This window comes from Lactuca sativa, chromosome 2 (genome assembly GCF_002870075.4).
Source record: "Lactuca sativa cultivar Salinas chromosome 2, Lsat_Salinas_v11, whole genome shotgun sequence".
Classification (NCBI taxonomy): Eukaryota; Viridiplantae; Streptophyta; class Magnoliopsida; order Asterales; family Asteraceae; genus Lactuca; species Lactuca sativa.
Window position 1 is genome coordinate 124,490,936 of NC_056624.2, and position 18,508 is coordinate 124,509,443.

Sequence of the window (18,508 nt, forward strand, 5' to 3'; positions counted from 1 at the left end):
TATAAAAACGTGATTATATTCTTTTAGTTTAAACATAAACATCGATTTAAACAATGTAATTATTATGCGTACATTTATTTATGATTGGACAATTCTTTGTCCACGTATATTTATACAAAAAAAAGTAGTAAAAGCTATTTCTTCACCACATCAAGTTCATGTAGCTTAATTTCATCAACGCATAAAAAACATACTTATATTATTTTGGTTTAAATAATAGACAACAATTGAACTTTTGCATCTTTTGATGTAGTATTGATTTACGCATGAAACATTTTTTTAACCATTACACATACAATGAAGTTGTATAGTATAATTTTTTTTTTCACGAGTGTAATATAAATAATAACAAAATGTTTTATCTACATTTGGGAAAATTTACAGTTTCTAGCTCCAAAACCTTTTTTTATATTATTGGTTTAATTAGCTTTTCGATTTCATTTACGTAAAACAATTACCAAAAGCTAGGAGTTGAATACATAGACATGTGAAGTCAAATTTCCTAACAGCTCGATATACAAACACCATGTATTTGGATATTTAAGTGCGTGGTATCATTTTTGTTATTTGGATTTTCAACTTATGCTCAAATGGTTTCATTCCCATAATATAGTTTTATGTATTTATATGTGATGTTAACATTTTTTAAGAAATGTCTTAAACTTGAATATGATATAATGTTGGGGTTGCCCATAATTTCACTTTGTTTAAATTCAAGTTTAAGACATTTCTTTAGATATATCTAAACAAAGTGAAATTATGGACAAACTCCAACATTATATCTAAAAAAAACTTATTAAAAAGAAATAAGCATGTCGTAGATGCTCTTACTTGTATAAAACTCATTGTCATTAATTTATTTACATGGAAGAGATACAGAAAGATTTAAATGTCCATGAATTATAATCAAATAACAAACATAGTTGATTAGGTTTAAATGTCCATGAATTTATAATCAACTAAGAAACATAGTTGATTAAAATCGTATCCTAATAATTAATTAAGAATTAGTTTTGTGATCAAAAGAAGTTGATTGAACTTAAGGGGTTGAACTGTAATTATGTGATAGTTACAAAGTTGGGCAAGGAAACCCTAATAGATAGGGTGGACAAATTCTAGGGATAAAAGCCTTAGGAATTCGTCCAAGATAGGGATTCTAGAATTATCTTATGGGTTGCTTGGTGGCTAAGTAACCAGATAAGGATAATGACTGAAACTCTAATTCATGCACCTATATAAAGGACCCTTGGGCATGGAATTTTCGGCCACTTGAACCCTAGAAGTCCTAGAGCCGAAAATCTCCTCTACCCTCTCTTTCTTGTTTCCTCCAATTGCTATTGGTGTTTGTGATTCATTAGAGGCACAACACTTCAAGTGCTAAAGTTCTCAACGCTTCAAGATCTTCAATCATCAACAAGGTAAACATCTAGATCTGTTTATCATGATAATTTCGATTATATACACTAGATCTAGGGTTAGTAAGTCTTGGATGAATTACATGTACAATAGAGAAACCTAGATCCAAGCATTAGGGTTTGGATGAGCACATAGGATGTTCTTTTGGCTAAACCCCATCAAATTATATATGTATATATACATATTTTTTGGGTTACAAAGACAAGTTGGAGCTTGATCTGGTGGTAAAATGTTGGTTTAGCAAACCAAGGGTCTTAGATTCGAATCTATTTGCTTACCCAAAGGGCCCTAATTTTTTTGTTTGCTTAGAGCCCCCAAATTGGTTGAGCCGTCCCTGAAAACACCAAATCTCAAATCTTGAAAAAAAAAAAACGGGAATACATAATATTAATCAAAACTTATTAACCAATTGATCAAGAATATCAAAACCCACCTAGTAATACAAAAAAGAAATATGATAAGAAACAACTTTCAGGAGGGAAAAGCAATGACATGATACCTGATCATTTGTTTGCAAAAAGTACTTATGTTTTGTTGTCTTGCATTGTTTTCGTTTCTGGTTGTTGATGGTCTTCCAATAGGCATCAAACATATCTCAAATAAACATCTCCCTAATAAAATAATTCCTAGTCATGAAGTGGGAAAGAAAGAAGTACTTCAAGTTTGTATTCAAACAAAGAGAGTGTCATACCTCACATTTACACCCGTCTAAATTTTGATAAAGAAGTCCAACCTTCACACAAACATTATATCAAACAGTTGGCGTGTGTAAACTGAAAGTAAAAAAGAAACACCAAGATTTGAATCATAATGTCCCACCATCATTAGTACCTAACTACAAAGATAAAGAAATAACAATGGAAGATCAAGAAAAGGTTAGCTACCTTCCTACTTGCGATTCGAACCCAAGAAATCCAATTTATCAGCCAAGAATTTCATCTTCAACTCCTAATCTTTCACTAAAAAACCCTTCCTAGGATTCATCATCAAGTTCTTTCTCGGTTATCGGGGTGAAGATATCCCTGTAAAAGAAAACCCATTCTGATTGTCACCTTTAAATTCCAATCCCAAAACTGACACTGCCATAAAATTCCAACAAACAAACTGACTTGGGCATCCATCATCAATCTAAATGGCTTAAATTTAGATAAAGTTGATGGGACATAAAGTCTACTCTAATCTGGAATTCTGGATAAACTTTTCTTTAAGCCTAGAACAAGTTAAAAAAAGATAAAGTGTTACCTGTTTATGCGAATTTTGTGTCTCCTATATCATTCACCTACATCATAATCTCATTCTGCATTTTATCAAAAACTCCCCTGAGCTCTTCAGAATATGCAGAATGTTGAACCACCATGTCACTAAGTTGAACCCCTTCTGTTTTCATGATTAGAAATAACTCCATTTTCATTAGAGACTCTTCAACATCACTTAAATTCCCAATTATTTTCTCTAATCCGACATACACTATTTCAAGAAGAGGAAGATAACAATCAAACTTTTTCAAGAATTTTCTAAAAACAACAATAGTCCATTAAACTGGAGAGTCCATGTAGTCTAAGCCAGTGTTCAGAAGGAGAGAAGAGATGGTCCAAAAAGTAGCAAAAATGGTGGTAACCTAACCTGTACACTGATAAAAAAACAGAGCATACATGTTCGAATTAGTTCATGCCTACAACAAAGACACAATCGGAAATCTTCTATTGAAGTTATCGATCACAGATCTTTAGTGGTGGTTATGGACGAAGACGGCGGCTCCGACGATGGTAACCCATCAATTTTCCCCAGTCGACGACGATTCTTAAGTCGGCCCTACCTCATCTCCTGCAGTTGGTATGTCGTCGGTAAATGGTTTCCCTCCTGCTCACTTCGTCTGTAAATACTTACCCGGGTTCCTCTCGGAAAGCCCTAAAATAGAGAGACATTAAATATGCAGCACCGCAGAATAACCTAATCGGCATGTAACAGTTCTACTGCTATCGTTTGACTGTTAACAGCTACGAACACCACAGATGACGAATTAGGGTAGAATAGAGTGTAGAGTATGACGAATCAACATAATACAACAAACCCTAAAAAAACACAGAAGACAAAAGACGAAGAAGACAGGAAATCAAAACAAAAAAAAAAATTATCAAAATCATATACCTGAAGAAGACGACGGAGTCTAGAGGGAAAAGATAGACCGAAACCCACCCAATACAGTGGAGGCGTCCTGAAGGCGACAAATTAGAAACGTGGAGACGGTGGTCTGGAATGCGGTGAGTCGGTGGTTTAGACTTTGGAGAAGGTAGAAGCCAATACCACTCACCATGTAACCCAGTAAGAAATTGAAAGCGGCGGAAACAACCGTATGTGATTGGGCATGGGAGGCGGTGAGGAGATGAATGATGAATGAAACGTAAAAAAATAAGAAGCTACATAGATAGGAACATCACACGTAGCAGGCACCAACTATTATATAAATTCAATTCAGAAACTACACAAAAAAAAAAAGAAAACAAAAAAAAAATTCAGCCAACATAAAGAAGTATTGTTGCCTAAGGGGGGTTCAAAATTAGTATATATATATAAATAATGAATAGAAATGTATATTTACCTAGGCCTCTAGTATCCATGGAGTGTAGTTAATATCATTCCATATGCATTTTATTAAAATTCATGTTAGTTGCGAGGACAATTTTTTGTATATTTTTATGATCATTTAAGGTGACCCGGAGGTGGAAACGGGCTTTGGGAGGTGTCGAGAAGGTCCGGTGAAGATGTCGGGATGTTTGGATACAAATGAAAAAAGTTGAAAAATCAAGTTGGTGTCGTTGATTCGTAGAGGAACATTGGGGGTGTTGGAATTGCACTCAAAGCTGAACACAAGACATGTTGACCAGAAGCAAATTTGTTTAATTTTCTTAAATACGGTTCTCGTTGTTTTAGCCTATATCAACATGGGTTGTGTTCTGATATTATAAATATGGATTTTATAATAAATTTATATATAAAAAATAAAAAAATAAAAAAAAAAAACCCTAGTCATTTCAAAATAGGAGAAAATAGAAAACGACGAATAGAAATTCCAACTGATAATCTTTTTGGAAGACAGATAAGGACGGTCGATGATATGTATTTCCGGAAAGATAGATGGTATGAAAATACGGCTCTTCAAGACATTTTTAGAACTTTACTGAGTATCAAAATAATGTAAGGCCGTGAACGGAATGTAAAATTCTAGAGTTGTTCATTGGTTTTAGAAGAGGCCTCCCGAAATGGTGTCGAGTCCACGCGTCAGACTGCGACTCCCTTAACATTAATGTTGTTGAGGTGAGCTTTCTTCTATTTATGATTCGTGGATATTGTGAGAATATTATAATTGTATTTTTCTGTGAAATATTGTGTGCCTTGCTTATTAATGCTGTGATGGGATCATTTGTTTATTTTCTAATGGGTTAATTGGGTCCCTATAAAAACCAATAATTTTGTGTGGCGTTAGTTGTTGAAAAATATACTTGTTGTGAATCTTCTCACGAGGGGAGTTAACTTAGTCATTAAATTCTTGTCCCTTTTGTTTGGCTGTGGATGAAGATGTTAATGTTAGACCATCTTTTTTTTCGGTTGACATTTTTCTAAGGCTGTATGGAGTTGGTTCTCTATGTGATCTCGCCTCTTACCCTTACCCTCTTTGTGCATCTCGATTTTGATTTTGAAGTTGAACTGTAATGGGTTGAGTAAGAAAACTAAAAGCTGAAATTTTGTCTTATTTATTCGATTTTATGGATGATTTGAAAAGCCCGAAATTCTCTTGTTTTCAAGAAGTTAAAGATAAGGGACGATTCTCTTTGGGTGCCCACAGTGGCACCGACAACCCCTGTTTTTTCTGTACGCAGTGTAAATTTTTCGATATTTTTTTCCTACTTACCGGCAACACCTATTACCAAATCTTACGTCCGTCCCTGTTAAATATGCCCCTCTTGGAAGACAGAACGAGATTCAATTCCTTTACAAATGCTTCAAGCATAAAGTCAATCTTGTTGTTAAATTAGAATATATATATATATATATATATATATATATATATATATATATATATATATATATATATATATATATATATATATATATATATATATATATATGGAAAAATGAATAGGGTATATAAGCTTAGGTACCTAAACTCAACATAATGCGTCGTTTTGTTTGATATATTCATTATATTGCTCTTAAACTTCAACCTTTAACTTGATTTACTTTCAAGATTTATAAAATTTCACCATTATCTTCCTCTTACATCATATATTTATGTCAAACACCTAGTAAGCTATATATATTATAGTTAAAAACAAAAATTATGTAAGAAGAAGATAAATATAAAATTTATAAAAATCTTGGAATTAAATCAAGTTAGATGTTGAATTAGAAGAACATTGGACAATTACAATGTGTATATGTGATATTTGTGATACAAAACGACGTAGTATGGTAAGTTTAGATACCTAAGCTTATATACCCTTAAGGGTATATATATATATATATATATATATATATATATATATATATATATATATATATATATATATATATATATATATATATATATATATATATATATATATATGGTGTACTTTTAGTTCTGCATGTACTAGTACTTTGTGATTTTCTCTACCACCTTGCTAGTTGGTTTTTGATGATAATTTTCAAGTTATATATTCTACATACAATTAAGCTATTTAGCTTATTTTCTTTATTCTAATATAAGATTTCTACTATATTAAGTTTATTATTTTATTCTATGTAGATTATGCCATAAGTTTGTATTTAAAACCCATTTTTGCGTGTATATTAAAGCAATTATTTTTTTAACCCAGACGAATTCTTGGGTCCTCCCCTCCAAAAAAGAAACGGAAACATGGGTTTTCGCACAACTTATTATCAGTCGACCATTGGTAACATGCATCAACCAAAACGAGATAAGAAACCACATAGAACAAGACCAAGTTTTCTTCGATAACTAGAAAGGTTGCCTCCATCTTTTATAGGGGTCTTACCTTCTAAGTTTCATGTAGCACACTATAAGCATTTTTACGATTATAAAAAATATAAAAACGATCTAGAATGCTATATGAAAATCTAAAGATCATTCTAGAAACGTTGCCATCTCCTAAATAAATCTACCTACATCAACACATATTTGAAATAATCATGTTTCATTTAAACATTAAACAAATATCATAGCAAAATTGCGACTAAAATGCCGGAAAGCGCATTAAGCGTTACGTATAAGTTTCTCAAATCAAACATAAATGCAATAATCCAGTTTGTCGATACAAAACCCATCGACTATTAATAGTAGTAACCCACAAACGGGGAAAAATGGCCACAATCCAATCCAATCCAATATTTCCAATTACTTACTTATTCACTTCACTGTCACAATCTTGATAATAGAAGCAGTCCCCACACGATGCAACGCAACAACCGCATCTCCATCTTGACACAACCCTTTCTCTTTAGCATGTTTCAAAGCAAACTCAATCGCCTCTTCAGTCGACTCATCATGCGAAGCCCTAGCGGACCCCGCAATCAAAACCGGAATCAACCCTCTAAAAATCAAACTATGTCTCGCGGGCGACTCATCGCTACACGACCAATCAAAAGAATCCGTTTGAATCTCCGGGACCACCACCGACAGAATCGGGATCCCCGGGCGGTACTTAGCCACCAGCTTCGCGGTGGTGCCGCCTCGCGTGAGCACCAAAATGAGGGTTGCCTTAGACGCGATGGCGGTGCGGACGGCGGAGGAGGCGAGGGATTCGAGCGGGCTCATTGGGATGGGGACGTTGGCGGCGATTCTTTTGAAAAGGTCTTTGTAGTCGATGGTGTTTTCGGCTTCGATGCATATTTTGGCCATGGTTTGGACGGCGAGTTCTGGGTAGGCGCCGGCGGCGGTTTCACCGGAGAGCATGACGCAGTCGGTGCCGTCGAGGACGGCGTTGGCAACGTCGGTAGCTTCGGCGCGAGTGGGGCGGGGGGATTTGATCATTGATTCGAGCATTTGGGTGGCGGTGACTACGGGTTTTCCTTGGAGGTTGGATTTGTAGATCATCACTTTTTGTGCTAAGAAGATTTTTTCGATTGGGATTTCCATTCCGAGGTCACCACGCGCTACCATGAACGCGTCGGAATTGAGAAGGATGTCGTCGAAGTTGGCTACACCTTCTTGGTTCTCCACCTACAAAAAACCAGAAAATACTGATTAGGACTGATTCCAGTCTAGACTATGTTTGACAGACTAGCTGAAAAGCAAGACGATAAAAAATGATGTTTGGCAGATAAACTAGCTAAAATATGTAAAATGACATAAAAAGGCATGTAGGAGATTGATTTTTTTTTTAAAATAATGGTTAATCTTATAAAAGACCTTATATTTTGTGATTTTTACGGATTAAACATCTTTATTTTTTTCCAAAAAAAAAAAGAAAAGAAAAACCTTGTATTTTCATTTTTTCCGAAAAAACCCCAACTTTGTTTTTTCTCAAAAAAAAAACCGTCAACCTTCTAACACTTTCCGAATAAATCCTCAACTTTTTTAGTTTTTCTTGAAACACCCTGACATTTTACAACTTTTTGTGTAAAAAATGACTAAAAAGCCTAATTGGAAAAAACGAAAAGATACAAGTTTTTTTAGGAAAAAAATAAAATTGAGGTTAACCCGGAAAAAGACAAAATATAAAGTTTTTTATGAGATTAACTCAATAAAATAATAAAGGGTATATTTGAAAGAATTTTAAAATAGCTCGATAAACTCGTTGACACGAATAGTTTTTTAAAACAATAGCTTATAAACTAATTGTTTAGTAAATGGTTTAACTATGAATTTTAAAAAAAAAATCCAACAATTATATTATTTATTTTTTTATAAATTACAAGTACAAACTACAAACTATGTTTCTTCTTTATGACTTGATAGAATACCAAGTTATATTTGTAGTGTGTAATTGTAAGTTATATAACAAGTGAAGAGGTTAATAATAGTTGAATGATTATATAAAGGTGATTGAAAATTACATGTCTAATTTATAATAACATGCAATTTCTGAAGAAAAAAGTAAAAAACGAACCTTTGACATGAGAAGGATGTTTTTGGCATGTTCTCCAAGCAACTTGCGAACTTCAACAAGATCCGAACCTTTTCTAACAAAAGAAAGAGCAATCATATCGATCTTATTAGGAACACCCCATTTCATTATATCTTCTTTATCTTTTTCAGTCAAAGTAGGAAGATCAACAATCACTCCAGGAAGATTAACATTCTTTCTTTCACCAAGAACAGCAGTGTTCTCACATCGACAACGAACTAACCCATTCTCAATGTCACAAGAAAGAACAGTAAACGAAATGGTTCCATCTGCACAAAGTATCACACTCTGTGGCTTCACATCGTGTGCTAGCTTCTTGTAGCTCATGCAAATCGTCTTCTCATCGCCTTTAATGGTGTAATCTGTGGAAATCGTGATTTCTTGACCTTGTTTTAGTTGTATTGGTTTCCCATCTTTCAGAAACCCAGTTCGAATCTCTGGACCCTGAAGTTTTAGAAACGAAATTAATTGTTAGGATATTGGTTTGAATATGAATGTGATATTCAAATTGCAGAAAAAAACAAAATGAAAGAATTATATTCAGAATGAGCAATGAGCAATGAACATGTGTCATCAGTTCTATAAAGAAACACAGGAGAACAATTGGACGAAATCAATTAAACAAGCCAATAGGAAAAGATCATGGAACATGCTATGCAAGGTTGTACTGTACAAGTCAGACAACGCATTTACAATCAATCTAGCTTTACAAATAAGCTATTTGATTTTAGATTCGTTTTCTTCGGTTTGATTTTAGGCAAAATTCGTTGTAACAAAGTATATTGTTGGATATTGGATAGTGATGGATTTGTAACGAAAAATCAAAGTATTAATCATTTGAAGAAAAAAAAAGAGTAATTATAAGGTCAAACGAAGAAATTACGTAGTCAAAATTGATATAAACCGCTAAAAGATCGAGAACGAGATTCGATTTTGATTTTGTAAGCATACCAACGACAATTAGGTCAAATTTACATAAACTTCAAACTGTAAAACTGTAGCGTTGACGTGAATCATACGCGAGAAACATCTGAAATCAATCAAACTAAATTGATTAGTGTAGAAACTTACTTTGGTGTCGAGCATGACGGCGCAGAGGATTCCGGTGTTATCCATGGCTTGTCGGAGGTTATCGAGAGTTTCCTGATGATATTCAAACGATCCATGAGAGAAATTGAAGCGAGCAACGTTCATCCCTGCCTTCAACAACTTCTCAACCATGGGAACCGATCGAGATGCAGGTCCCAAAGTACAAACAATCTTCGTTTTCGGCCTCTTCGTACCTACTAGTTGCAGGCTCTGATCAGTCGCCATTTGATCCATATTCTTTCACGATCGATTGAGACGAAAACTCAGAAACTTTGAAGAATCAGAATGGAATCAATGAAGAAAAAATTAGGCGGCGGCAGTGGGAGAATGCGATTGAAATGGGTTGTGTTGGTGGTGATTTTATATGAAGATTAATCGGAATATTTAGCTTTTGTTTAGGAACGGAATGGTTTATATGCCGTATGCTCTTCAATGTGTATGCCCTGTTAAATGGGTTTCTTTTTCCTCAAGATTTGTCTTTTCATTCTTCCAGAAGGCAATTTTTTAATAAATATTGTAGATTTGATAGTTTTCAAAGGGTTTTTTTTTATGGTAAACAAATCAATTGTATATATTTTACACCTATTACTATTTTTTTTTTCTAATGAATGGGGTATGAATTATTCCGACCCATGTTTTATAAAGTAATGATATTAAATTGAAAACATATGGTTTTTATTTTCACTTGTTTACATGTTTTTTAAATGTTTAATGCTTTGACTATTTTTAAAAACTTTCAAGTTGCAAAAATTACTTGGTATCTTCTATAACCATATGAGAAAAACATGAATTTGACCTTCTAGATTATTAAAATGTTACATGTAGTCAAATACAAGGTCATGAATACCATGTAATTAGGATGTGGTTTTTTCTTAATTTCACCCGTGAATTTGTTTCAACACTATTATTGTTTTTCAATGTAAAAATTGTAAATTGTAAAGCGGTTGTATTTTTGTAATTTATAATATAAATAAAAAATATCCTTTATGAATATAGACGGAAAGAGAATTCTTTGAATTAGCATGTTTGGTATAATTTTCCTTTTGCTGTTTTTTTAATTATGTTCTGTTTTTCCCTCTAGCTCCTTGCTATGTGTTTTAATTAAAAAGTTTATCGTTAAAAAAAAAAAAAAACTCAAGCCCTATAATTTTTTCATTTTTGGTTTAAAAAGTCCATATTAAAAATGTCCTCTATCGGAAAGGCAAAGAGTAACCTACTTACCTCTTGGATAGACATTAAATGAGATAAGCACGTAATTAAAATTCAATGCCAACTATTTAATGGAGGTGCAACGTACTTAAGTCTACCTATGTAATAATCAATCCATCTTTTTTTTTGGAACCTAGCAATAATATATATAACAAAAAGCTTCTACTAGCAAGAAACTAGACAGAAGTTAAAGAAAGTACAGGGAGAAGAAATGTAATCGGTTACAGACAACATAATGGACAGAAGTTCCAATCCAACCACATAATTCTACCATATTTACATATGTGTTTAAACCATAAAAAAAAAAAAAAAAAAAAAAAAAAAAAAAAAAAAAACATCGATTTAAAAAGATCCATAGCCACCAATGAAGGGATTATTCTTCCTATTGAACACGAGATCATTACATACCTTCCAGATTTCCCACAGCATACCATAACATATCTTAGTATGGTCCTTTTCTTAGAAAAATTTCCCCATTGAGATGTGAAGTTTATAACCTCTCAAGTCGAACTATTCCCCTTTAATTGATTTGATGTGTGTTAAGAATGGTATAAGGTCTTGTCCTCTCTTGATATTGACAGTTCAAGTCACGTAGTGGACATAGATGGAATTAATGAGTAGTTTAGGAGTATATTAGATTTGTCATTCAAACAAACATGAAGGTTTTATGTGCACTTCCAAAAAAAATATTTATTAGGTACTCTTTTGCTTACTCGACGTGGATTTTGTTTGAATAGACAAAGATTAATGTTTTGATATTCAGGAAAGATATATTGTAAGGTCGCATCTTATGATCAGATGAGTTAAACTACTTTTACACGTTGTCCACCAGCACAGCGCCAACACCAGCACCATCAGAGTATCAGCAACAGCGTGTCCCCCTTTTGTATATTAGTCAGTTAACTACTGTAATTATAGAATAGATATATGATCCGTAATCTTAGTGATTATGATTAGACTATACATAGATTATATTACATCCCTTAAATAAAGGGATTTCCGTTATTATAATCATATACAATCTTGTATTAGGGTTAAACCTTAATCATGTTTTGTGCACCGCTTTCTGCGATCGTTCTCTTTGTGAGAACTTTTCTTAGTGAAAAATCATCTTTGTGATAATCCTTTATTCTTCATTATAACTTGTTTGTATCCGATATATGAACCTTCAAGTGGTATCAGAGCAGGTTTTCTGATACATTTAAGTTATTATGTCTTCTCCATATAACTCTAAATCCTCTGCAGTAAACAAGATCCCTTCTTTCATTAAAAACAATTTTGCCATGTGGAAATCCAAAGCAATATATGACATGCTTAATATCGTTGAATACGGTCCATATATTCCCATGTATCAACCTATAGTTGAGAATGTGGCTATCGGTCCAAAGAAACAGAAACCAAAAGTCAAAGGTTTTATGACGCGTATTAATGAAGTCCTCTTTGAGGAATACGATAGCAGCTTCAGCACGTTTGACGATGATCCTCTTCAAGGTGCAAGTGAGTCAAAAATGAAAATTTGGAACCCCTCACCCATGTGTCTAGTTCAGGAGCACATATAATGCTTAGGCAGTGGATGCTCTAGGCATATGATAGGTCGCAAGTCTCTCTTGAATAACTATGTGAAGAAAGATGGTCCTAAGGTTACATTTGGAGATAGTAGTGAGAGAACTGTTAAAGGCCTTGGCACAATAAAGTGCAAAACGATTGTTATAAAGGAAAAGTCGTTGACTCAAAGAACTCAATCGTGCTCACTGCTTTAAGGAAAAATGACATTTACATGCTTTAATTTGACAATAGTGTTACATGATTTCTTTACTTTACTTCTGCGCGTTGTAGATCTATTGAACATAAATTTTATAATTTTTTTTGTTGTTTAAAAAAAAAGAAAAAAGAAAAAAAAACTGCTCTTTGCATTAGAAAATAAGATTTCTAACTTGTCTTCCAAAGGAGTATACATTGTATGTTTTTATCTAATGTTAACTATGTGTTTTCTTATCTCTTGACCTCTCGTCACTGAATTATCTATATTTTCCTTGACGTCGATCATTATCGCTCATCTCTCATAGAAAAGATCAGCCTGTCCAACCTCCCCTTTCTGTTGGTACAGGATCTTCTTATCGAAGTTGGCTTTGCATCTTTTCCTCAGCACCTACATCCTTCATCTTGAAGCTGATGGTTAAGGAGTGAGACATCGAGCATATTACAGTTGACTCAAGATAAGGAAGAAATATGTATGAAATTGTTTTTTGGAACCTCTTCTTGCCTCTTCATGCAGCCTATTTTTGTTGCAATGTGATGAAGTGAAGCTAGGTAGTTTGGCACGACTAATCTCCATAGACGATCTCACTGTCTAACCCTTTCCTATCTAAGATCCAAAGAACACCTTGTCAAGACAATGGTCCCCATCTCTTCTATCATGATTCACAGTGAATGGAACCCTTGAGTATAGTCTTGTTGACTCTCATAACTCAAATGTTATAAAGATTGGAAGCTTATAACTCATTCCTTACAAAGACTATGTTGTTGAACCTCTTTTGTTCTTGGTGAATATGAAGCTTGGAGTCCATTTGCAGTATTTCAATGTATAAGGGTATTCTTTTATTCTTGTTTTGTTTTGACATGTTTGATCTTGTTTGTGTTCCTTTTTATAACAAATGTTGAGGGACAGATATCCTAGAGAAACGAAATCCATTAATGACCATTCAATTTAAAAGATTTGATGTATCCTGTCTTTATTACTTCTCCTGAAAAAGATGCAGAATTTTTCTTTTGACTTATTCTTCTTTGACTATTTCATTTGTTCTTATTTGCTTTCCCATTTGGTCATGTACCACGTTTCTTAAATTGATGGTGAATTTTAATTCTAGTCTGCAACTTTAATCTATGTACAAGGACTAAACCATCTTTTTTTGACGAGTCACTCATTGTCAATGATTCATGCTGATTTTACCTCAACGTGATTGAGATATCCTATCTCTCTCATACAATTCTTCTACTTAGAACTTGACGATTCACTAAGCAATACCACTCAGTGATAAAAGTTCAAAAGTATGTGTCGATGGTTAAGCTATGTACCATAGCTTATCACACGCATCCATCCATTATTACCCTGATTTCTTCTTTGAAGTTATATGATTCAACGTATAATACCAGATGCTGATGAGAACTTGATAAATTTATGTTAATAGGTATATCATGTACCGTGATGTATTACACACACCTATCCTCTATCGCCCTAAAAATTCTTCTATCAAAAAAGTTAATGATTCACTGTAATAACCATACACTGATAAAACTCATAATCATTATGCCGATGGGTACATTTAAACACCAAAGTGTATTACACGCATCTGTAACATCCCACAAAAATCATGATAAAAAATTTTCATTCTTGTAAACCATTTCAACAAACCATAATATAAATAACCATTTTTTTCAAAACAAATTCATAAAATCAGAGTATCAAGAATCTCTCAAAACATATATCAGTAGGAGGATGTGTACGATTACGCCATCGTCTTGCCCCGATCATCTGATTAACCTGAAACCATGAAATCAAAAACTATAAGAAAAGCTCAGCGAGTTCCCCCAAAATACTCCTCACAGCAAAATACATATAATTCATGCAAACAAGGCCTACAGCACAAGGTTGTTGTAACATCCCAAGATCAGGTATACCTTATAAACCCTTTTTCTTTTAGTGATTGTCAACTTTGGCCCTTAATTGAAAAAAAGTGGTAAATAAGTACACTGGGTGTACGCGTGTGTACGCTCAGCGTACTCATGTGCGTGTTTTTTACCCGGAAGCCACCTAGTACGTTGGGTGTACTAGGCCCAGAGTGAAAACCCTAATTTAGGGTATGTCCATATATAAAGGATATAATTGCCTCATTTATGGCCACAATTTCCATACACCAGCCCTCCCAAACCCTAAATTCTCGTCCATTGAGCTTGTATGCCCATTTGTAAGCTATTAAGTTCTCTTGTGCTTTCTTTAGAGTGAAGAAGGAGCCTTGAAGAAGAAGGAGTGGGAGTCTAGGCTTTGGATATGAGCTTATCTATGTTTGGAGCTTCATTTAGAGGTATAAAGCTCAAAGCTTTCTCACTCTTTTGATTTGTGCATCATTTTAGTTCATTTTAGGGTTTTGGTTCCAAAGTTGGATGCTTTATGAGATATTGAGCTCCAGAGTTTATTATCAGCTCCCTTGAGTGTCTTTAGTGGTGTAGAGTCATAAAAATCGAGACTTGGATGTTTGAATCAACCCATGCATGGGATATGAGCATTATTGAGAATAGAGAGTGAGAGTTTTGGTGTTTGTGACTTTATCAGCCATGCAAAGGCTTAAAGTCACAGGCTTTATGGAGTAAGAGCCTTTAGGGAGTCCAGTTATGAGATTTGAGCTAAGGTCTTATCGGATTTAGACCAAATGAGTAGGAAGAGCAAAATTGGGGCGTACGCCAAGCGTAATCCAAGTACGCGCAGCATAGGGTCGAGAATCCTCAATGCATGCATGGCGAAGGAGTACACCCAGCATAGAGGGCTTGTAACACCCCGGATTCAGAAGACATGGAAAGGAAAGAAAAACACCAAGTCAAGAGGTCTACTCGTCGAGTCCAGGGATGAACTCGATGAGTAGGAGCGGATTCATACGTCGCGGATTAAGTGGCCTACTCGACGAGTCAATAGACTAACTCGGCGAGCCTGGACTGGGTTTGGAAACCCTAATTTTGGGACTTGGTGCCCTATTTAAGCATCATATTATCATTCCCTCAGCCTCATCTTCAGCCCCCAGACCCCAAACCCTTACCCACGAAACCTTAGTACATCTTGTGAGTGTTTGAGCCACCATTGTGTGATTTGTGTGCTCTGGAAGAGAAAGAAGAAGAAGAAGAAGGAAGTTGGAGGTTCTAGAAGGAGGGAGTAGATCCAGAAGATACACTCTATTGGCTGCATTTCTTGGTAATCAATTCTTCATCTTGGCTTTTGATTTATTAGATCTCCTTATAGTCCCTTTTCGAGGGTTTTTGGTCCATGAATGGTTGTCTTTTGGTTTTTGGACGTCCCTAAGCAAGATATATGACATCCCGAATTTCACGGTCAGAAAAGACCGATTTGTTTATGCTTTGTTTTAAAATCAGAGTAATCATTTAAAGAAAACGGTTGTGGAATTTGTTCCCAAAACAAAATATGATAAAAATTTATCAAAGCATTTCTTAAAGAAATGTATTTTCATTATGTAACAAAATCTCGGGATATCATGTTTCGATACAGACACATAAGCGTAAACACAACTTACATTTATTTACACTAATGATTTACATATCCTTTAATCCTTCGGTGAAATATGGCTTCGTATTGATACCTGTGTTACAAAGAAAACTGAGTGGGTCAGGCTTGGGAGCCTGGTGAGCATATAGGGTTTTCAACCCACAATAATATAATTATTGTATTTAATCATCAAACAATCAACCCAATTACCCATCCCCATTATCTTCTTTTCTCTTAAGGTTTTACCCTAAGAATCAACTATCCTTCATTCATTCATTCCTAAGGATTTACCAAAGGAATTGGCACGAAGTCCATTGCTGCCAAAGTTTATCTATTAGGTACTAAGTCCATAGCTACCAACGTTTATCTCTCAGGTACTGAACCCATAGCTATCGGGCGCTAACTCCATAGTCACCAAGGTTCACTTAACAAACGCTAACTCCATAGTCGCCAACGTTTACTCAACAACCGCTAACTCCATAGTCGCCAAGGTTTACTCAACATACGCTAACTCCATAGTCGTCAAGGTTTACTCAACGTGCATCTTTCATCACACACCAACTATTCCATCTACCCATGTTCTACCCAACATATTTGTAGATATAAAATATATATACATGTTAACTCATTTAAAACCTATATAAAACATTCATTCCACCCATCTCAAATAAACAAACAATATATAAACACGTAGCACGTATTTCATAGCAAATACTTCGTATTTATGTGTTAGAAGAAAGTAACTACACACTCACATGTTTAGACGATGCTCGTACAGCACTACGACTCCTCAAGTAGTAATTCTTTGGTGAAACCGGGAGATCTTCACAAGAACCGGCTTCTCGCGGGCAGAGCTTCGGCTCGGAAACTCTACGTCTCGGGATCTTCGGAGCTTCGGGACTTGCTTCGGGTCTCGGGAATGATACCGGGGCTTCGGGGTATAACTTGCATGCAAAACGAGGCAAAAATGATAGAGAAAGGAGAATTTTTGGCAAAAAGATCGGCAACCCTCGACTTCTATTTTTAGGGTGCTGAAAGGAGGATTACGTTGTGACAACCGTCAAATTCTGGTCAATTCAAAGTCAAATAAAGTCAACAAGTCAAACCGGTCAACTCAACTAACCCTTGTGTACTAGGGCTTACGTTATGTAATTACTAAACAACTCGCTATTCTAATGAGAGATCATAAATCGAAAAGTGCATACATCGAGATCTCCTTAACCTAAAACTGTGGTACGTGGCAAGCCAAACCGATAAAACAATGTTGCATACTCATCGGGAGTGTGTAAGATCCTTAAACAAGGCTTAACGGGGTTTACGGACCTTGCTTTGCAAAGCCGAACACTCAAAAAGGTCACAAATGAAACCTCTCTCAATCGTTTTCACTCTATCTCTCTTTATCGAGAATCTCTCCCAAATCTCCCCACGTATGTCAAATCTTTCCCAAATCTCTCTAAGTATGTGAAATCTCTCCCAAAACTCTCTTTGTATGAGAAATCTCTCCAAGAATATGAAATCTCTCCCAAATCTCTCCAAGTATGTGAAATCTCTCCCAAAACTCTCTTTGTATGAGAAATCTCTCCAAGAATGTGAAATCTCTCCCAAATCTCTCTCAAAAGTTCCTGTAACTTTTTGAAGTCATTTGGGTCATTCCAACCCTTAACCGGGTCAAAAACGGCTTGAAACGGGGTAAAAACGAGTAAAATAGGCTTAAGGACCCGAAACCCCTCTTAAGGAGCCTGTAGGGTTTCAAAGCACTCCATGGATGATGGCAATGGGCCCCTTTGATGAATTCTAGGTTAAAAGTCCAAGACTTGTCTTTTCCTTATAAATAGTCATGTATTATTCACAATTAGGGTTAAGAGTGAGACAAAATGTAGCCGCCACGTGAGGTTTCTTATTTAGTGTTAGATTCTTTAGTCTATGCTTTAAGTGTAATTTATTCCTCTTGTTTGAATAAATCGAGTGATCATTCGACATAATCTTCATATTTGTGTTTGTTCTTATTTTCCGCATCTTGTTCATCAAATCTCAATTAGGGTTTTAATCCCAACAAGTGGTATCAGAGCGGGTCTTTAAAGATCTATTAATTTTTGACGTATCGGTTCTTGATTTGATGATTTTCTGTACAAGTTATTGAAGATTATTGGTGTTTTGTGTTTTAGAATCAAAATTCTATTCAAGCTATTGTTGATGGTGTTCTTCTACCATCTGGTAATTTATTCCCATTCCTGTGTTGTCCGTCTTGTCTTTTCTAAGTGGATCTGATTAAATTGTTTGATAATCGATCTGTAAAATTTCTTTTAATCAAGCCCATTGATTTGTTGCCCATCACTGTTTACTAATCCGATTATATCAAGCCTACATTCAATTTATTGATTTATTATCTGTGTTCCGT

At 34.8% G+C, this 18,508-nt stretch overlaps 1 protein-coding gene and 1 long non-coding RNA gene across 6 annotated transcripts; both read right to left on the reverse strand.

Moving 5' to 3' along the window:
• Positions 1-1,400: 1,400 nt before the first annotated feature.
• Positions 1,401-3,898, reverse strand: LOC111898623 (uncharacterized). Of its 5 annotated transcripts, none has more exons than XR_002852647.3 (6): positions 3,565-3,897; positions 2,659-3,413; positions 2,301-2,438; positions 2,108-2,189; positions 1,916-2,027; positions 1,401-1,750 (listed from the first exon to the last, which is right to left on the reverse strand). It is a non-coding gene; the product is annotated as an uncharacterized LOC111898623 (long non-coding RNA). The 5 variants fall into 5 exon arrangements; XR_006188124.2 differs by having other exon boundaries at positions 2,659-2,883; positions 3,040-3,897; XR_002852648.3 differs by having other exon boundaries at positions 2,659-3,324; positions 3,565-3,896.
• Positions 3,899-6,594: 2,696 nt separating this feature from the next.
• On the reverse strand, positions 6,595-10,104 carry LOC111898622 (pyruvate kinase, cytosolic isozyme). The gene is made up of 3 exons (XM_023894521.3): positions 9,615-10,104; positions 8,526-8,987; positions 6,595-7,636 (listed from the first exon to the last, which is right to left on the reverse strand). Exons 1-3 carry the CDS (start codon positions 9,864-9,866, stop codon positions 6,824-6,826), a joined length of 1,527 nt encoding a protein of 508 aa, XP_023750289.1. The 5' UTR covers positions 9,867-10,104; the 3' UTR covers positions 6,595-6,823.
• Positions 10,105-18,508: the final 8,404 nt, after the last annotated feature.